The 22,385-nt window shown below is 33.9% G+C and overlaps 1 protein-coding gene across 2 annotated transcripts in view; it reads left to right on the forward strand.

Moving 5' to 3' along the window:
* The window catches only part of VTA1 (vesicle trafficking 1), a 65,368-nt gene that overhangs the window by 37,354 nt on the left and 5,629 nt on the right, over positions 1 to 22,385 (forward strand). The window contains exons 5-7 of one of the 2 annotated variants that reach the window (XM_047734318.1): positions 3,079 to 3,187; positions 15,027 to 15,203; positions 20,408 to 20,488. In XM_047734318.1, the coding sequence (XP_047590274.1) occupies positions 3,079 to 3,187; positions 15,027 to 15,203; positions 20,408 to 20,488 (367 nt within the window). The remainder of the gene's footprint in view (positions 1 to 3,078; positions 3,188 to 15,026; positions 15,204 to 20,407; positions 20,489 to 22,385) is intronic. The other variant, XM_047734319.1, reaches the window with a different exon arrangement.

The following is a 22,385-nucleotide window of genomic DNA, read 5'->3' on the forward strand; positions in this document are numbered from 1 at the left end:
AGTTTTACCTTATTTCATATATTCCCATCTGAGTTAAAATTGTAGTGTGTTAATTGTAGCATATTAAGGTAGCCCTGAATGAGTGGATGGCTTCACTGCAAAATAGTGCAACTTTGGGTAAGTCATTTATTTTTGTACTGCCATTTGCTCCTATATATAATATTGGATTGCACAATCCTAAGAGAGAAAGGTGAAGAAAATATCATAGACTTTAGATAGTACAGTGATGGAAATTATTGCTTACCTTTTATTTTGGACTCCAAAGTTCAGACCTGCCTGTTCATCGTGTTATCCCCAGCACTTCGGATCTGTAACTGACTTAAATAAATGATTAATTTATGTGCTGGTAGGGAAGTTGTTAAGAGAGTAAACATTTGAACTGAGCCTAAGGAGACTCTTGTTGGAAGAGGAAACCATGTTTAATAGGAAGACTAATAGGAGAGAAGACTGCAGGTGAGAAAGAAACTCATCTGGATTGAGGGGAGATAGTAGGAAGTAGAGTAGACTGAAACAGTATCCACAGTGTGGAAGGCCTTGACTTCTAGGTTAAACTGTATTTACTTCATTGACCCAGTATTTTAATATCTCAGAGCCTTGTGACCTGCCTAAATTTCAAGGTTATTATGAGGGCCAATTAAGAGAAAAATGTGTAAGTGCTTTAGAGCCTGTAAGGTACTATAAACATGCTGGTCCACAACTTTACTCTTGTCTTGGATTTATCTTACTTACTCAGCTGGTCCCTGGTGTCTTCCACCTGTGGCAAATTTACTTTTTCACCTTCATTCTCTAAATACTTCATTTACTTCTGCCCTTCTTCCTTTGCTTGTTCTTTTACTTCTCTCCACGATAGTCTTACTACTACTTTCCATCCCATCCCGCAAGACCAAACTAACATACCATTTTACTTTATCAGCTGTCCATTATTGTGGACTTACCAAAGAAACAAGTTCAGTACTTTCTACCTACTATATTTTTATAGTACTATTGTTTTGTATTTTAAATCTCTATCCATAACAAGATGATCAGCTCTCTAAGGTCAGAAGTCAGTGTATTGACTTGTTTTATATCTCCCTTTTGCCTATCTTAGGTCTTAACTAAAAGCAATTATTTATGAAGCGTAAAAAATGTTGAGATTATCTCTATCTTAGGTTTTCCCAAAAATAGGGAAACTTTAAATCACTGAAAACTTGAAGTAATTCCCTTCACTAGTTAAGTGGCTTTCCTAGTATTTAATTATATAAAAACATAATTCATATTTAAAATTGTATTGCATGGAGTACTGGGTGTAGTACATAAACAGTGAATCTTAAAACACTGAAAAAGTAAAATAAAATTTAAAAAAATAAATAAAATAAAAATAAAATTGTATGTTAATCCATTGATTGGGCCCACCCATTTATAGTATGTGCTAGTACAGGGTGTGTAATTTTATCTGGAGATGAGATGGAAGATTAGTAGCCAAAGACAGGAGGGAAAGCAGGAGAACAAGAATGTCACAAAAACCAGTAATAGACAGTGTTTCACAGAGTTTGGAATGATTCGATCTTTTGTATGCTGCTGAGAGGTTTGGTAAGATAATACCTACAAGTGTCTGTTGGATTTGCCAGCATGGAGAGGGCTGTTGGTGACATTGAGCACATTCCTTAAGTGAACTAACAACTTAAGTGGGGTGGGGGCTGGTACATGTGGGCTCACTGCCATTAAAAGGCACGGCACATTCAAATTCTCTGACCTGTTATGTGCTGAAAATCAAACAAAAGAAACTTTTTTCTCTCTAGAGTGAATCAACTGGTGAAGAAGTGAAAAGTTAAATGTGGATACTTCTAAAATGTTTCTTTATAAAGTAGAATAAATTAAAATCATACCTGGAAGAAAATGGTAATCAGTGTAGAAAAGTTGTTTTTAGTAGAACATAGATGGAGGATTGTTTGATTTTAAAAAAAAAAAAAAAAAGGGAAATATGATACAAATTCGGTAATTTGAGATTTGGGGGTTAATTCTTTTAGATTTCTATATACCAATCTGTAGTAGTATCTAGATAATTTTGCGTCAGATACTCAACTAAGTATCTGTGCTGTATGCTGTTTTAGTACTTACCAGTGACTTAGTGGGTCTTTGCAAAAGGCACGTTGCAGTTGTTTTCAACATAATGAAAAGTGTCTTATCTAAAACTCTAATGTGCATACAGATTACCTGGGGATCTTGTTGCAGTCCAGATTCTGATTTACGAGATCTGGGATGTGTTGAAAGATTCTGCATTTCTAACAAGTTGCCAGTTGATACCAGTCCCTGAGTATCATAAATGTCAATTAAAAAATAAAACTAAAAATTACCTCTCCAAAACTCTTACAGATTTACTTTTTTATATTTTTGAGGCAGATTTTTGTCTTAATTTTATAGTGTGTAGCATAAATTTCGAGGCAGAAAAGAAGAAAAGGCAACTATCAGGTTCTTTACTGATATTTTCAGTTCTTACAACAACCCCACGAGGTATTATTTTCCCCTTTTTGGAATTGAGGTAACTGAGATTCAGAACTGGTAAGTAGCATGCTATAGGGTTAGAAGGTCAAGTTTGCTTAGCTATCTGTCTAGTGTTTGTTTTAGCCACTGCATCATCTTAGTTTTCCTTTTGTTTTCACAGATTTTTTTTATAGATTTGTACAGATCCATTTTTTCTCTCTTTGGTGGAAATAGCTCAGTCTACTGTATATCTTTATATTAATTTTGGAATTCCCTCATTTAGCCTAGTTCTCCCCTGTGCATAAGATTTACAGGTTTTGCTGATGGACATTCTCATATTTCCATTGCAGACCTTTTCTGAAGTACAGAATCATAAGCGAGAACTAGGTATGTGCTTGAGGAAGATAGCTTTTTATGGTCTTTTGAGCCCTAGACATTTGGTAGAATCCAGTGGTAGGATGGGGAGGTTACCAGATTGTTTCAGAGATATAACATGTAAAAATGGGTTTTATCTCAGAAATACCATAGGTTATCATAAATGTATCTTTTTATTTGACTTCTTACTAGAATTTAATATTGATACAAAATTTAATATTGATATAAAAATATTCCTTCTAGAATGTGAAACACAGAAAATATGCAAGGTGGAAGGCAACATATATCCATAATTGTTTAAAGAATGGAGAGACTCCTCAAGCAGGGCCTGTTGGAATTGAAGAAGATAATGGTATGTATTTACTTATTTAAATAAAATGACTTAGTAGAATCATAATTGTTCCGAATATTATCCATGATTTTTCGAAGAAACAGTACATTTTCTTTTGTTCCATCAGGTCCAAAATCCATGAAAATTAGGTGTAAAATAAGTTTAGGGACAGTGAGAGATTAAGGCCAAACTGCTCTAATATCTGTCTTTATCAACAAGATGGCCTGGCCATCTCCTACCTGTAATCAGATTTCATTCTTACATAGAACAGGTAATCCATTTATAATTTATAAAATATTCCCAAACCACAAAGGACACTATTAATTTTTACGTATCTATTTGAGGTGAGGTGTTTTTTTTTTTGTCCGAGGGGTAGGTAGTACATTCACATGGTTTAAAATTTATAGGGGATATAAAAAATATATGAAATGAATTTCTCATTTCCATCACATCCCTCATTTGGCCAGATTCTACCAAACCCAGATAAATAAATACTATATTGTTTTAGTTTTTTGTGTCCCTTAACAGATGGTTTTTATGAATTTATAAATAAATAGGAATACACAACCTCCTTTTTTTTATACTATTGGTAATATAGACACTTCTGCACCTGAGGTGGTTTGTTTGGTTTTTTTTTTTTTTTTTTTTTTTTTGGTAAATTTTTTTTTAAGATTTTATTTATTTATTTGACAGATAGAGATCACAAGTACGCAGAGAGGCAGGCAGAGAGAGAGAGGAGGAAGCAGGCTCCCTGCTGAGCAGAGAGCCCGATGTGGGCCTCGATCCCAGGACCCTGGGACCATGACCTGAGCTGAAGGCAGAGGCTTTAACCCACTGAGCCACCCAGGCGCCCCTGCACCTGAGTTTTGTTTTGACTTAATAAATGCATGAAAGATTCACCATTACATAATAAGTAGTTTTGTAAAATTAAATTGTGAAAAAATAAGGGTCTTACCATTTCACTTCACCTTTCAGTTAGTGTGTAATTGAAAAGAAAAGGAAGGACCTTTTTCACTTGTTTTTATTGATTAGACATACAAGAAATTGACTATTAGGAGAATAATCACTGTAATCTGCATTAAAGTTCTAGCTGATCTTTGTATTTTGTTATACAAATTTTAGGCATCTGTGAAAATGGTCATTCAATGTGCGAGTTTCTTAAACCATTTCTTAAAGGGTTAGATAATAAATATTTTAGGTTTCTAGGTCATGAGGTCTTGTGGCAACTTCTCAGCTGCTCTTACAGTGCAGAGGTAGCCACAGGCAATATGTAATCAAATGAGCATGTCTCTGTTCCAGTAAAACTTTACTTAACAAAAACAGACAGCCAACCTGTTGGCCAGAGTTGGCTGACACCAGCCTAATCCAGATCCTTAGATCTGTTTCTATAGTGAATTTATTAAAAGATTTCCTAATGCTGAACCAGCTCTACATTTTGTAATAAACTTCAGTTGGGCGCTGTGTATCGTGTAAGACGGATGAATCACAGACCTGTACCCTTGAAACAAATAATACATCATATGTTAATAAACTTCACTTGGCTCTGTTTTGGGCTTTTTTAATTGCTATATTGATAGATTCATTTCACTACTGCTTATATTAATAGATTGATTTCACTACTCTATTCTTACCAGCTTTACATTGAGTAATAAACCTCATGTGGCTCTGTTTTTTGGTTTTGGGTTTTTTTTTTTTATTATATTGATGGATTCAGTTCACTACTATATATTTAGGATTTTTGAATTGACATTCATGAGTAAGACTGGTCTAGTTTTACTTTGGGGTGTAAATGTTCTGCTTACTCCATAAGTATAATCTGAATTATTTCTAGTATTTTTTTTATGCTTTGGAACATTTTGAATCACCTTAGAATTTCCTTTCCCTTAAATGTTTTCTAGAAATTTTTTCGTGAAATCAGCTGTTCCTGGTTCTGGGGATGGCTTGTTGGCACTACTCTTCCATGGGAATTAATCCTCTTAGATTATTTTTTTTTCAATTTTCTCAATGCCCAGTAAATGAATGTACACTGATGAAATTAATAATTTAGTTCTTATGGGCCATTTTAGTGACTTCTACATATATGTGCTGTCCTCACAGTTTTTCAAATGACAGTTACATTGCAGTTCTGCATAGTAATATATGGTACATATTAAGTATCTATAACAAAATGTAACAGCTATGTTGAGTATTTCCATAGATCAGTTAAGAATGAATGGGTAGCAAGCATGCACATGAAATGATGCTGAAATCTTTAGTCATTAAGGAAAAACAAATTAAGACTATAGCAAGCTATATCATACCTACTAGAATTTAGGGCTAAAATTGAACAAACCGATAGTCCCAAGTGCTAATGAGAAAGCCAGGTAGCTGGAACTCTCACACATTACTCATGGGAGAAGAAAAGGAAAACAGTTTGGCAGTTTTTTATAAAATTAAAAATACAGTTGACACAATATCTGGCAGCCCCACTTCAAGGTATTTTTTTACCCAAGAGAAATGCAGACATATGTCCATACAAAGGCTTATACATAACTTAACAGCAGCTTTATTTGTAATTGCCAAAAGTGGAAATAATTCAGATGCCATCAGCCACTGATATTTTCAGCAATATGGTACGGACTGATTTCAGAAGCATTATGCTAAGTGAAAGAAGCCAAACACAGAAAGCTACATATGTATTATATGATTGTATTCATATAACTTTCTGGAGAAGGCGGTGCTCTAGGGACATAAATCAGGTAAGTTGAGTACTTGGGGTGAGGGAGGGGCTTAATACAAAGGAACATGGGAAAGGCTTGGGGATGACCAGAAGTGGTGGTTATACATTGTATAAGTTTTATGTCAAAACTGTATACCCAAGATGTGTGAATTTTACTGTATGTAAATTATACCTCAGTAAACCTGCCTTTAAAAGACAAAGGAGATGGGAGGAGAGAACAAGTGAGGAAGACAAGAAAACCTTCTTGTTCTGTTTATTATTTAGAGGACTATTTAAAATGTTACAATGCCATTTGGTGAAAAAGGTACACTACAGTTTTATATATGAATATTCTAAATTATTTTGCAGTTTGTCTTCTATAGATGCAAGCTTTCATACGGCATTTCAAGTTAACTTTTTCTTATCTATTTGTGAAAAACACTTCATGTTATGTCCTTAACTAATGTTATATAACAGTCTTTTTCACATAGAATTTTTCTTACAGTCATTTTCTGTAATAAATACCTTGCATTCATATAGTGCCTTAAAGCTTACAAATCATTTCCACTTATTCATACCCTCGGAAATCCCTTGGGGATAGTTTATGTTATTACTGTTGTACACAGGAGTAAGTTGAGATTCCACATGGGTTAGGGCCTGCCTAAGGACATAGAATCATGGAACAGAACTAGAACTTGAATCCTGGCCCTCTTATTCTGAGTCCTGTTTCTTTTTGGTATTTTGTTCATTTTTTTTTTTTTATACCCAGTGCCTCTGTTTTTTAAATACTTCCTTTCCTACTTTAATACTGACCATAATCAGGAATGTTTTATGTCTGTCCTACTGTTAACAAGTGTCCACAAGAAAATACCCAAGATCTTCAGGTTTTAAGCAAGAGTCACCACAATGTGGCATCAACCTATTTTACTAGTTTTATTTTCTGTTCCTCTCTTGTATTGTCTTGGGTGGGTCAGGTTGCCATAACAAAACACCATAGACTGGGGTAGCATTCATTTTCTCAGGGGTCTAGAGGCTGAAAAGTCCAAGACCAAAGTGGAGCAGAGTTCTTTTGCTCTTGAGTGCCCATTTCCTGGCTTTCAGACATCAGCCTTCTCTTTGTTCTCATATGACCAAGAGAGAAACAGATCTTTCCTTTTTATAAGGCCACAATTCTATTAGGACTCTACTCTAATGACTCATTTAACCTTAGTTACCTTCTGAAGAGCTTATCTCCAAATATAGTCAAATTGGTGATTAGAGCTTGATCATATGAGTTTTGTGGGGACACAGTTCATTTCATAGCACCTATATATTCTCTTTATTTTAGTCATAGATGTTAAGAGCTGGATGAATAGAGACCTTCATCTCTTTCTTTAACTATAAAACCATTCCTCCCTCCTAAATTGCTTATCTTTTTTTACCTATCTGAATCCTGCCTATCTGTGATGTTTTCCCCTTTGAATTTCTGCAGAACTATTTTATGTATGTATATGAAGTCTTATAAAATATGTAGCACTTAGTAAAGTACTTTCATAGTTTATGTTAATATTTGTTATTTATGGAACGCTCGGTATTATCGGGCATTGTGCTAAATATTTTACATTTATTAGCTAATTTAGTTCTCATAGCTTTTGAAGGTAGCTGGGCATTTTCTGTTCAAGTTCTAATAACTAGTTAATGAAACTCAGGAGTTGAACCCAGACCTTCTAATTCTAAAGTCTGTGCTCTTGTTCTGCATTTAAGCAGATGAATTTTTTCCCTTCAATCAGTTTTACAAGAAAATTTCTCAGCCAGTCATTAAAACTATTAATTTCACATTCTCATGAGACCATAGTACCAATATTACGGGGTACATTTCTGTGCTTCAGATACGATTTATAGACCTAAATTTGGAATGAACTCCCACTTCCCAGGACATATCCTTATTCTTGCATTTTTAAAATGTAATTGTTTTTCATTCATTTTTAAAGAAACTTATTTTTTTAATGTCATTTTCTCAGCATTTCCAGGTACCAGGAATGAATAAAAGACATGATCCTTATAAGAGCTTACATCTTCACGGGGTACAAAAGTTTTAATAAGCAGTTATAGTACATGGTAATAAGAGATTGTGCCTGAGCTGAGTCTCAAAAGAGAAGTTGAATTAAGTTGGGTAAATGAAAAGGAAGGATGGTACAAATTTTTAAAAACAAAGCAAAACAAAAACTTCAAAAGCAGCAGGGAGGCAGATTGAGATTTGGCTAAGACTGTAAAAATCTGTGTGTGTGGGGGGGTGATTTTTGAGAGTGAATTGGAGAAAGATAATTCTGCCGATTGTGAGAAGAATTCAGGGGCTATTAGTGATCTAAATTATAAGGAAACAAAAGCCTGGTTGAGATATTGACATGGGGATAAAGAGAAGGAAATGTAATCAGTAGAACTTAGAACACTTTAATGAGGGAGGAAATGGATGATGATTCCTAAGTTTCCAGCCTTTCAAAGAAATGACTAATACAAGGTAGCAGGTTTGATGGGAAAAATCAAGAAAAGATACTGAGATGCTCATTTGATTACTACATGCAGAACTCCCAGCTGCCAATTACATACTCATCTAAAGATTGCAGGAAAAAATTCTGGGCTAAAAGAACTTTCGAGTTGTCAACCTAAAAGCAAGAGAGGAAGCCAAAGTAAAATGTTTCTTCACCCAGGGAGGATGGATAGTTTAAGAACTAAGGCCAAAGATGAAACATTTCTTCACATTCAGTAATTACATTAAATTGGAAATTGAAGCTGAACCACTTCTATTACCTGATGATATTTAAGTAACCTTTACACACACGTATTTGTAGTAAATATAATCATGTTGTACTTATCATTACCTTCTAACATCTGATTTGGGAGATACTTCTTGTATGTTGTTATACATATATTCTTAAATACACCATGCAAATAATATGTTTTTGTTTTAAACATATTTGGCTTTAGTAGCATTTCAGATGTGTCATTTTAGATATATTAATATTCCTAATAAATAATCAGTGTTATTTTTTCTAGATATTCTTTCAGTGACTTCTAATACTAACATTTTCAACTTATGTCCTTGAAAGTATACATTTTAATAATTATCATGAACTCTTCTGTTGTGATATGGTTGTTTTAGGCTTTTTATAATACTAACTTACTAGATAATTAGATGCATATAATTTTTGTTATGTTTTCCAAAAATTAAGCTTACATGGAGCTTATAATTTCTTTCATTATTTTTATTCAGTTTTTATAGAGCCTCTAAGTAGAAAATTGGGAGTTATAGAATACCAATAATCCTTTAAAATAAAAAGGAGAATATTTTCACTGTATGCTTTTTCAAAAGAATAAAATGTAACCTGGTAATTTAATCAAGTGTTAATGTCCTAACATCTAACAGTGTCTGCTCAGAAATGGTTTATGGGGGCGTCTGGGTGGCTCAGTTGGTTGAGCAACTGCCTTCGGTTCAGGTCATGATCCCGGACTTCCAGGATCGAGTCCCGCATTGGACTCCCAGCTCCTTGGGGAGTCTGCTTCTCCCTCTGACCTTCTCCTCTCTCATGCTCTCTCTCACTCATTCTCTCAAATAAATAAATAAATAAAATCTTTAAGAAAAAAAAAAGAAATGGTTTATGGCTCTTAAATGGTTTATGTCCTTAAATCTGAATGTGTAAGAGAAAAGTCTTCAAAACCTTGATTCTTCTTTTCCGAGTATACTGTTATATTCTCTTGTGTTCTTAAATTAACTCTAGGGGTAAAATGTATTATGTTTAACGAAAGTCTAATTCTCTGTTATTCTGGAATTAAATTTCTAGTAAAACCATAAAAATAATGGATATTACACCTTAGAGTAAGAAAAAATAATGGATATTACACCTTAGAGTAAGTACTTCTGAAAATACTGCTGTGTGCAATTAAGTCATATTATCAAAAAGTACATAAGGAAACCATATGATTAGTATAAAAACAGTGTTCCAGGAAAAAAAAAAGGCTCAACTGAAGGGAATTGTGTTAACATTCAAACTCTAGGTTTGCATGTCTGTCAACTCAGTATCTACAAAATGATGCTATTTTTAAGTGGTTGTTATTAACCTATATTCAATAAAAAAAGTAATATCTTTTATCATATTTCTGCTAATTTAAAATTTCCCTCTTTGGGGAAGCCCTAAGATACAGTTAACTTCAACATTTTTTAGTCTCAGTAAATATTTGCTGCTAATTAAGACCTCTAATTGGAGAACATAGGAGATATAAAATAAGCCAATATATTAGTCATCTAAAATGTAATCTTAAAGTTCCCTAATCTAGTGTTAATGTCATAGCTTTTTACAGTACTTCCTCAGAAATGGTTTATGGCTCTATAAAAAGATTTAATTTTACATACATACACTTTCTGAAGTATTTGAAAATGAGTTGAAGATATGCTCTTTTGCTTCTCAGTACTTCATTCAAATCTGTTCAGTTGATTTAATAATCTCCTTTGTGGCTCTAGTCCAGGATTAACCACTGCATCTGACTTTCATGTCTCCTTAGTTATCTTTAACCTGGAATGGTCCTTCAGCCTTTCTAGGTGTTTCTTGACCCAGTGGTTTTGAAGAGTACAGGTTAGTTATAGAGTGTACCTCAATTTGGGTTTGCCTGATGTTGCCTCATAATTAGATTACAGTTATACATGCTTAGCAGAAATACACCAGGATGAGATTGTCTCCTATGTCAACATTGGAAGGTTGTATAATATTGGTGAAATATTGGTGATATTAACTGATCACTCAAGTAATGTGGTATTTTCTGGGTCATTACACTTTAAAATGATTTTCCCTTTGTTACTAATAAGCTGTTTGTGTTACTAATAAGTTACTGGGGAATAAGTCCCTTTGAGACCATGTAAATACCCTGTTTTTAATAAAAAATTACCCCACTGTCTTTAACATCTAACTGATACAAATTAAAGTTTACTGTTTGCTTAGTATATAGTTCAGTGACTCAGTGACTTTTGACACGCACACCGTCTAAATATTTCCATTACCCCCCAAAATTACCTCATACTCTTTCCCAGTCCATTCCCACCTTGAGAAACAACTGATTTAGTTGTTTGTTTAATAAAAAATTAGTTCTGTCTGATTGAGAACATTGTGTAAATGGAATCCCACGGTGGTGTTTTGCACCCAACTTCTTTCAACACTGTATCTGTGAGATTCATTGGTGTCTTGCGTAGCAATAGTCCACTCTTTTTTACTGCTGAGTAGTATTTTGTAGTATGGATGCCATAATTTGTTTATCAGCTCATCTGCCAATGAATATTGTGGCTGTTTCTAGTTTGAGGTTATGATGAATTAAGCTGCTTGACATTTAAATGCATTTGGTTTTTAGACATACTTCACATTATATATAAAAAGGTAGCATGTGTTTCATCATGCTGGGTCAATAACTAGAATAAAATTGTTGGGTTGTGTGTATATATATATATTTTTTTTTTTCTAAAGTCAGTGTACCATTTATACTTTCATCAGCCATGCATTAGAGTTTCTGTCCCTTTGTATCCTTGCTAGCACCTCGTATTGTCAGTATTTTTAAATTTAGCCATTCTGATCCATATATAGTAGTTCTTCATTGTGATTTAATTAGCATTTTTCCCCCAATGGCTAAATGATACTGAACTCTGTTATATGTGTTTACTGGATGTTCATATATATTTATTTGTGAAGTGTCTGTTTAATCTTTTGCCCATTCTTTTTTGTTGTGGTAAATTATACATAACAAAGTTTACTATTTTAATCATTTAAATGTACAGCTCAGTGTCATAAAAAGCACATTCATATTATTCAGCCTGTCACCACCATCTAACTCCAGAATATTTTTATCTTCTCAAATTGAAACTCTATACCCATTAAACTATAAGTCCCCTTTACCCTATCCATTCCTAGCCTCTGTTCACCACTGTTCTGTTTTCTGTCTTTGTCTCTAGGTACCTCATGTACGTGGAATCAGACAGTATCGGTCCTTTTGTGAATGGCTTATTTCATTTATTGTAATGTCTTCAGGGTTCATCCATGTTACAAGATGTTTTAGAATTTCTTCCCAAAGGCTGAATAATATTCCATTGTATGCCTATACACATTGTATTTATTCATCCATTGAAGAACATTTTGGTTGTTTCTACCTTTCAGTTGTTGTGAGTACTACTGTGACCATTAACAAACTTGCCCGTTTTTCAAGGGTTGTCTGTCATTTTATTATTGAATTATTTACAAATTATGCATAGAAGTTCTTTGTTAGATGCATGTTTTACACATATTTACTACCATTCTATTGCTTCCCTACTTGTTTTCTTACCTTCTTTTAATTACCAAAAATCTTTAATCCTGGCAAAATGTAGTTTATAATTTTAAAATTTTTATGGCTACTTCTTATGAGATCTTTATCTATCTCTACCTTAAAAATTCTTTCATATTTTTAATCCTGAAGACTTATTATTGGAGCTATTACTTTTGTTTGTGAAAGACCTTAAATTTTTTCATGCATACAGTGTGAGGTAGGCTGGATTCAGGATTCTTTCCTTGTTGAATTTCTTCGGTTCCTCTGTCAAAAATTCAATTAATCTTTTAAATGTGATTCTGTTTCTGGATTCTATTCAGTTACGTTGGTATGTTTTTCTGGTTGGTACCAATGGCACACGGCCCTCCACCTTTTTACAATAAACCTTGGAGTCAGGTGGCATAAGTTCTCCAACTCTTCTCTTCTTTCTCAAGATGTTCTTAGCTATTCTATGCCTTTGATTTCAACATAAATTTGGAGTAGGTTTTTCAGTTTCTATTAAAATAAAAAACAGCTGAACTTAGGTTTGATACTGCGCTGAATTTATAGATCAATTTAGGGAGAATGGATACCTTAACAAAATTGAGTCTTTCATTACATGAATATGGTGTATCTTTCCATTTATTAAGCCTTCATTAATTTGTATCAACAGTATTTTGTATTTTTCAAAGTAGAGATTTTGTGCCTCTTTGGTTAGAATTTGTTTCCAAGTATTTGACATTTTTCATTTCCTTGTTTACTTTTAGTGTATGAAATATAATTGATTTTTGTATAATGATGTTGTATTGCACAACCTTGCTAAATTAACCTATTCTGGTGGTGGTTTTATAGATTTCTTGGGAGTTTCTTTGTAGATAACCATGTTATCTGCAAAGAGAGACAGTTACGTGTCTGTTACTGGATTTAGCTACTTCAGCTTTTGTCTGCTTGGTATTTAATAGTTTATCCTTTTACTATAAGCATGTCTGAGTCTTAAAGCATATAGGTGTTTCTTGATTTGGGTTTTGTTCATATGTTTGTTTAGTCTATCAACATCAGCCTTCAAAATAGTGTTTGGTCCATTTAATGTAATTATTGCTAATCCTAGATTTATTCTGTTATTTTTATCATTTGTCTTCTGTTAGTCCCATCTGTTTTTGTCTCCTCTTACAGTCCCCCCGCCCACCGGTGAGTTTTTCCTCTTTCTTTCTTTTTTTTTAAGATTTTTTTTTTTTTTTTGAGATTTTATTTATTTGCAAGGGGAGAGAGAGAGAGAGCATGAGAGGGGAGAGGTCAGAGGTCAAAGAAGACTCCCCACCAAGCAGGGAGTCTAATGTGGGACTTGATTCCGGGACTCCAGGATCGTGACCTGAGCCGAAGGCAGTTGCTTAACCAGCTGAGCCACCCAGGTCCCACTAGTTTTTCCTCTTTCATTATGACTACAATTTTCTCTATGTCCTTGAACATATTTATAGTACCCACTTTAATGTGATTTTTTTTGCTAATTTTGATATCTAGGTCATTTGAGAATCTTCCCACCCACCCACCCCATGTTTCTATTAATTTTTATTGTTGATAACATCTTGTAGCTCCCCTGCATTTTCTCATCTTCCTCTTCCAAGTTCTTGGTTCTTGTTCTAGCAGGAAGTTAACATGCCTGAACTCAAACACTGCCTGTCTTTCTTTCAGCTTTAAGTCTATTGCTCTCACCAGGAGCCTCTAGAATCTTCCTGGAGTGTGCATGCATAGTTCAGGGTCATACAGTATTTAGTTGGGGTTTATACACACATTTCAAGGCTCACTTCTCTGCAACTCTTTCTTTTGCACAGATTGTTGAGTGCGTGCAGGTGAAAACCCACATGAAAACAAACCTTACCTGGTGAGATTTTCTCTCCAAAGGGCCATCTTTACTCTAGTTTCTACTAGCTTTTAGTCACTTTCTAATGCCTTTAAAAAGTAGAGGGAGGGGCTCCTTCCCAGGACATAGAAATGTTAGAGTTCTCTAATATAGGAGAAAATTATTTTAGTGTATATAAAGTATAAATACATCTACAAGGTTACTTAGTAAAATGTGTATCTCGGAATAGGTAGGTTTTTTTTTGGTTGATTAAAATTATCCATATTGAATATGTAATATATTATGATCAAACAAAAAAACTTATTTAAAAATTTGATAGGAAATAAATTGATTTCGGAAATCTCTTGCTCTCACTTACATTTTAATTTATGAGGATTCCCAAAAATGACTGTCATTTTAAATAGACTCTCACTATTTAATTTTCCCAGAGTAGCTTTCAAATTCAGCTAATAAGAGAGTATATTTTAAGTCTGAATTTCAGAACTTAAAAACACAAAGTCTCTACATTTAATCTTAGCCAAAAGGCCGAGAAGTGATTCTACACAAATTCTCTTATTATTCCTTTCTGTGCAGGTAGCTCTGTGAAATCTCATTTCTTTGTTTTTGTTGATTAACCTAATACTTTGAACAGCAGACACACAGGTAATCATTTAATGGCTAGTTGAATGATGAATAGAGTGAAGGGCAGCTGTCAGAAAAATAGGCTATGGATAGTATAAATGTGACATGTTTTGCCAAAAATATCATTTATCATAAGCTTAAAGAAAAGATTTTATAGAATTATAAAGTGTTACCTTGAAGTGACAATCATATTGTCAGGCACAATTAAGTGATTTAAGGAAAGAAAACAATTAAAACTATTATTTTAAGAGCTAGAGCCTACTTATCAATTGCATTAAATAGAATTGCATCCAAACATCTGTTTGTCATGTCTGTATAGCAAAATAAGAATGTTTGGCGTTTTTCTTTCAAAATACCTAGTTTAACTGTACATATATATTATACAGTAGACGTTGAAGAAAACGAAGATGCTGGAGCAACATCCCTGCCAACTCAGCCACCTCAGCCATCATCTTCGGCTTATGATCCAAGCAGCATGCCGTCAAGCAGCTTCACTGGAATTCAGATTCCTCCCGGCGCGCACGCTCCTGCTAATACGCCGGCAGAAGTGCCTCACAGTACAGGTAGGAAATTAAAGCTTAACAAGTTTTGAACTCTCCTTTCATAAATGAGGACCGCACTTTATAGTGTGTTTATGCCTAAGCATGATGGTCATAAAGCATGGTAAGATCTTTAAATTCTATTTGAGCCCACAAAACGATGTTACATCCTTTTTGTTGAAGTTTGAATGTTAATTGTCCTTTTGTTTTTTTGAGAAGTGACCAAACATTTACAAACATTACTATAAAGTTTATATTTTTTTACTAAGAATAGTTCCTGTGCTTTTCATGTGTGGTACTATTTTCTCTTTCTTCCCGTCTGTTACCTTGCCCTTCACTGTTCAAGAGTAGCCCTGAGGTATGCGGGTCTCCTATTATAGTATGTTTTGATCAGTGTCCCACTGTGTCAGCAAGATTTGATTTTTCTTGCCTTATTTCCTTAGGACCCAATCTCTGCCCTCAACATAGATACTATTAATGAAGGGAGCAGACATTGAGGCACACAATCTCAGTAGCAGTGGAATCACAGACAACTGAAAAGAAGGGGTGTGGGTGTGGGTTAATATTATAAACACTTGACTGAAGGAAAAAAGGGAAGTGATAGCTACTTTGAATAAATCCGCATTGTATATCTGTTTCTCATGGAAAAGATCTAACAACACTAGTCTCTAGTAATGAGTTGGTGTCAGTAAATAAAAGATAATTTTTAAAACTGCAGATACTGTTCCATTTACTTGTATTATTGACAAAGTGTTGCCCTTACCTTCAAATAGAAGGGCATTTAAAGCCATAATTTGCATCTTGAAGTTTTTCCAAAAATTGTTCTTAAAATATTTCTTTTATCTCAGCATAAATGTAATCTGTGGTAGTAAACTGTACAAACATTTCAAAATATTTAATTCATAGGATGAAAATCATCCTTTGAGCCCTAATTTCTAAGGTTTCTATTAAGTACCACACCATTATTGACTTTGAAATTTTCAGCCTCAGTTTAGGTCATTTTGCATGAGTTGAATAGCATTTAAGTTTTCTACTTAACTACCATAGCACCAGTTTTTATTTGTTTCTTTCCTCCTATTTTCAAACCTTTAACTTTGTATTATCTACAAATATGACTATTATTTTTGTCTTAAAGAATATTGATGAATGTGATTATTTTAACACTGATCTCTTTTGTGTCATCATTCTATATATTTTACTCTGACTTTGCTTTGCTTTATGGTCTGTATGATGAGTTTATTAGACAAACCAATTTGAGTTTGTTTTGTAAGTAAAATTTCACAGAACACTATTATATTTTATTTTCTTATAGAAATATTCAGTATTTCCAGTGTAGATTAATATAAGCAATACCAGCTACTTAGATGCATTTGCCTTAGATAAATACTACTCTCTTCTAGTGAATTTAAACACTAACAGGAGCCTCTGACACACCATATTTATAGAAGGGCAAAGTGAGAATAAAATGCACTTTGAAGTCAAACAGTATTGGTTATTAGTTCCTGCTCCTTTCTAAACCACAAACTCAATGTTATGCAGCCTCTCAGGCTAGGTTTTGCCTCTTTCTAAAATGAAATTAAATCATATTCTCATGGTGATTTTAATTATTAGAGAAAAAGTTTGAAAATTCACTGCTAACTGTGCCTAATCACAAAATCAGTGTTCAGCAAATTAGCTTCCTTTTCCTTTTTTTCTCTTCCTTCCTATCTCTGTGCCAAATACAGGGTATTTAAGAGCAAGCTAATGAACACTTAAAATCATTTTGTGAATCAAGGGAAGTGTCACCTTTAGGGATAGGATATTGACCTTAAAAAAAAGTTGCCTAAAAGTGCTACCATGTTAGACAACATATCGTAGGGCAAAATTCTGGTACAAGCACATATGTACATATATTTTATATATAGTTATACAGTGTGTATATAGAAGAGAGAAAGCTTACTTCTGGGAGGGCTGTATTCGGGTGAAAAAATATGAAATTGCTACTTTTATATAAGTGATAACATCTTAGTAGTTTCATATGTTCACACTAACAGACAGTATGTCCTGCTTAGAATATCCTTGACGTACATAGACTTAGATATTGAGGAGGTAGTCTTCTATTAGAAAGTTTTCTGGCATGAACATTTCATCTTGCTCCAGCTAACTCTGGCTTGAGCCTTGTTGTGTTTTTTTTTTTGTTGTTTTGTTTTTTCTTTTTTGTTCCTCTGAGTGAGCACATAAAACCAAAAACCTTGGAACTTCTTTAGGGTGAGGTCCTGTCTTGTTACTTTATGTACACTCTTACAGGCTTAGCATTTACAAAATTATCATAGCTATTTTATAAATTAATTTTAAGCAACTGTATTAACTATATTAGATATTGCTATCCCTAATTTACACACTGGAAAGAAATTAAGCAGTTATCCCATGAAAATAAGCACATAAACATATTTATTAGTGACAGAACTAGAATTTGAACCCACATCTTTCTGATTTCGTGTTTTTGGTACCTCCTTTCTGTGTCTCTTCCTCCAAGAAACTAAATCTCTGTTAAATCAGAATCTACTTTTGTCACAATATTTTGCCCCTTAAAATTGGTTTGAGATATTGGAATCTCCTCTTAGCTGGCAGATTTTTATTTCTATTACATTTAAAACATGGGCTATGTAACCATCTACTTTTTCCTATTATATTTAAAACAGTTTAAAAAAATAGGCTCTCAGTTGGCTAATAGCAAATGAAATAACATTTTTAGTTTATAAATATAGCAGATGTTTCCCCTCTTTTTCACTTTAAGATTGATTTACTTTCCCTCATATAAAGATCCAGGATGCAGTTTTATCAAAGGGAAATCCTCAAGATAGCTGAAAAGAATAGTATGTACTAATATACGGTTTTTAGTTCTTCCACAAAAAAGCACAGGGGCTGCGAGGAGGGCAGCGAGAGCGATTGTTGAAGCAGGCAGAGTGTTGGCCTCTGTGCTTTAGCCACTGTGGATGATCGGATGGACGGTTTGTCCTTTCTCTTGAAACACATGCTTTCTATAGCCTATAAATATTGAGGAAGAAGATCTCGGTAATAAACCTAAATAGGTTAAATATTAGAATTATGTTATAATTAATGCTGGCCTTTTGATTATAAATGCAGCTTATCATATGTAGATCAAAAACTTAGCTCTTCTATTCTTTTATGTATGAGAAGTACTGCATTTGAGTTTTCCTGCTACACAGTTTCCAAAGTTGTTAATATTTCGTCCTGACCATTTCTGTCAGCGCTCTTTTCCATTGATATTATACCGAGGTTTTACTCAGCCCAGTCCTCCTATTTTCTTGACTTTGCTTATAGTGTTCCTTGTAGATAGTGTGGCTTTCTCCCTTTTTCTCTGCCTCTCCAAATGCTACTCCCTTAAGGGTTCTTTTTTAATTATAATTCTGGATAATCTTCTCTAGTTTTTTAACCAACACCCATTTCTTCCTTTTCAAAATTCCCAGACTATGTAGACTATAGAACAATTTAAATTTGACACTTAATTAGAAATCTTGTAATGTTTAATTCTTGAATGTGTATTAATCCCATTTAATGGGCTATGTAATCATCTTCTTAAAAGTTAACCAGAAGTTATTTTTTGACACTTCTTTTTTGTTAAATAATAGAAAGGAAGAAATTTCCAACACAGTTCTACTCTTCCACGTGAATGTTTTTATGGTCACATCACTCCCAACATATTGCAGTCTTCGGAGCTGCTGTCCACTTGTGAATTGATAAATGATACCTTTCCAGATCCAGAAAGAAAGAAAAACAGATTTGGGCATCTTAAAAAAATAAATGAATAACATTAACTAAGAGCCACTTTTACGAATTTAACAAGTATTTATGAGCTTATGTTGGGCCTGTACACTAGGCCCCCATGGGAACATGTCATGATGGCTCCCGAAAGGACAGGCCTTGGCTCATGTGCATCAAGACAGATGAAAGCAGCATCTTCTTACTGCTGCTTGAGGCGTGTTTAGCAGCCTGTGCTGTCAGTTCAAGCCTTAGTTGAATGACTGTGACCAGAGAAGTTCTTGATAAAATACGGACTACTTATTTTTTTAATACTGCTCAAATAAAATTTTACTACATAACTGAATTTTCTCTCTGCATATTCTGTTTTGTTCTTGTTAATTAATAGTGCCTACTTAATTAATTATATGAAGATATACTGATAAGCATTTAAAAGTTAATACAGGGACGCCTGGGTGGCTCAGTTGGTTAAGCGGCTGCCTTCGGCTCAGGTCATGATCCCGGCGTCATGGGATCGAGTCCCACATCGGGCTCCTTGCTCATCAGAGAGCCTGCTTCTCCCTCTGCCTCTGCCTGCCATTCTGTCTGCCTGTGCTTGCTCTCTCTCTCCCTCTCTCTCTCTGACAAATAAATAAATAAAATCTTAAAAAAAAAAAAAAGTTAATACAATACGCTGGTCAATAAAACTACTCCTTTTCTATAGAGAAAGAGATTTGTTCGAAAATTTTAATTTAGGCAGAAACACAAATTACTTAGCAAGGGATGGCTTGATATCTAGAATGATCTGTGAGCAGGTTGTAGACTTACTTTTTTTTTTTTTTAACATTATACGAGAAATATATCATCACCTACTTATGGTTTAGGCACAGCTCCTTCAAAGCACTAGGCTTGACTAGGTAGTCTCTGAAGATCCCTCTCAAATCTTGCATTCCATTTTTTTTTAATGTAATTATGTCTTTTTAAAAGTAAGTTTTGAGGGGACAGTTAATGTTGGATGGTGATCCTTTAGTATATTTGGTTAGCACTTACCAAAATCAAGCAAAAGATAGTCATTGAATTGGTCAGTTTAAAACTTGTGTGTCACCTGACTTTGGAGTTACACTTCTTTAACTTTTTCTATAAATGAATTTGTGTATATATATGTATATATATACACATGTGTATATGAAACATTAATTGAGAATTACTGCTAAAGCTTAGTAAGTGAAAAATGCATGAAATGATATAGTATGCAGACATGCCACCGTCTACATTAGATATGTGTGTATGTAAACACTCAGAATATATTTTCCTGCATATTTTCTTTACCAGGCTCCAACATCAAATAAGTATGTCAGATTAAAATTCATTAAGATTTCAAAAAAGTAATTAGGAAATGAAAATTCCTTCATGATCCTTTTAAATATTTTCCTAGTGTATAATTAAGAGGTATAATTTTTATGCCCATTTGTGGTTTTCTGATGCAGGTGTAGCAAGTAACACTATCCAGCCTACTCCACAGACTGTTCCGGCTGTTGATCCTGCGCTGTTCAGTACAGTTTCCCAGGGTAAGTCAGCTGACTGATTTTTTGAGACATATTGTATCTCTTGTTTTGGGTGTTGTTTTCTAATTATGCCTTAAACGTATTGTATAGTGGAATGTTTACACATTTCTTTGAATGTCTGTTTTCACTAGATTCTCCAGTGAACCAAGATTGTTTCATATTATCAAAAATATCTAAATCTGAAGGCATTTCCTCTCCCCCTTTTTTTTTACAGTTCCTTTTTTGTGGTATACTGCTGGATATAGTGGCACAAACATATAGCTAAAGCTATCAGGAAGCTGATACTAGATTACTTTAGTCCAAAATTACCATGTCTTATGATTATGATCTTCCTTATCTATACTAAATGATTAGATTATCCAAAAAGAGGAACTGACCATAGTTGAAAACAAAAACAAAAAGAAACCTGTTACAAACTGGTAAAATACCCAAGAACATAGTGGAAAATATTTATCTTATCAGTAGACAGGCCAAATAACCTGCCCAATGGATACTATGTTTCTTTGTTAAACTTGGTTTCCAGACTCCCCTCTGGAGTCCCACCTAATTTTAAAAGATCCACCTAAAATCTGATGTGAAAATGTCTGAAATAGATAGATCAGTGAAACAGAGTAGGGACTCTGGAAAGTAGACCACACGTTATAGGAATTAAGTTAATGATAAATGTGGCGTTTGGATCAGTGTGGCAAGAATATATATTCAAAAGTGATGTTAGAACAATTGGTTATCCAGAGGGCACCTGGGTGGCTCCGTCAGTTAAGTGTCTGACTTCAGCTGGAGTCATGATCTTAGGGTTCTGGGATCAAGCCCCACATTGGGCTCCCTGCTCAGTGTGGAGTCTGCGTCTGCGTCTCCCTCTGCCTCTCTCCCCATTCATTCTTTCTCTCTTTCTCTCTCAAATAGGATCTTTAAAAAAAATAAAGAAAAATTGGTTATGAGAAAAAAATATATATTAGATACTATCTCTCAATACTTGTATCTGATTTAGTTGTATCTTAACAGGTTTGACAAATGAAAAATGATAAATTCATACCACAGAATACTCCTTCTTCCCCATTACATTGTCAGAATGCAACTAATAAACCAGGAGAAATTGAGATTTAAAAATAAAGAAGTAATGTCCAGAGCATATATGAAGAGCTCCTACAAATGAACAACTGAAACTCAATTCGGTAGGAAAAAACAGGCAGAGAATATGATCAGTAATGCAGGTATGCAGTGAACACATGAAAGTTTTCCCAACCATATTATTAATTAGGGAAGTTGAGAATTAGAATGATTTGGGTTTATGTCAATAGATAAAAAAATATTTTAAAGGATCAATAATTTATAGTGTCATTGAAGACCTAAGGAATGACTCTCGCATGCTGTTGGTGGGCAATGTACATTAGTAAAGTTTTTTTCAGCAGTATTAGGTCACTGTCAGAATTGCAAATGTAATTTTTTTGAACCTGCTATTTTCCACCATCTTAAGAAAATACTCAGACATGGGCACAAAATTTACAAGGATCTTTTATTTCAACATCATCGTAATAGTGGAAAATAATCTTTTAAGTGCTTATTGGGATATTATGGTTCATTCATCATATGGATTGCTGAGGAGATATTAAAATACACACACATACACACACACACAATATAGTACCTGACATGAAAAGATCTCCTAAGCATATTAAGTTAAAAACAAAAACAAAAAACAGGTTGCAGAACATTTTGTATAGTATGACCCTATTTAGGAAAAAAATACTAAAATTATCTTCCTGCATGGATGTATATGTTTAAGTACATTGAAAAATTCTAGATGATACTCCGATCAGAACTAATCGTTTCATAACCATCACTGTCTCTTTACCACCACCTCTAATAAATACTTCCTGAATCCTTTTCCTGTTAGATTTTT

This window comes from Lutra lutra, chromosome 6 (genome assembly GCF_902655055.1).
Source record: "Lutra lutra chromosome 6, mLutLut1.2, whole genome shotgun sequence".
Taxonomy (NCBI): domain Eukaryota; kingdom Metazoa; phylum Chordata; class Mammalia; order Carnivora; family Mustelidae; genus Lutra; species Lutra lutra.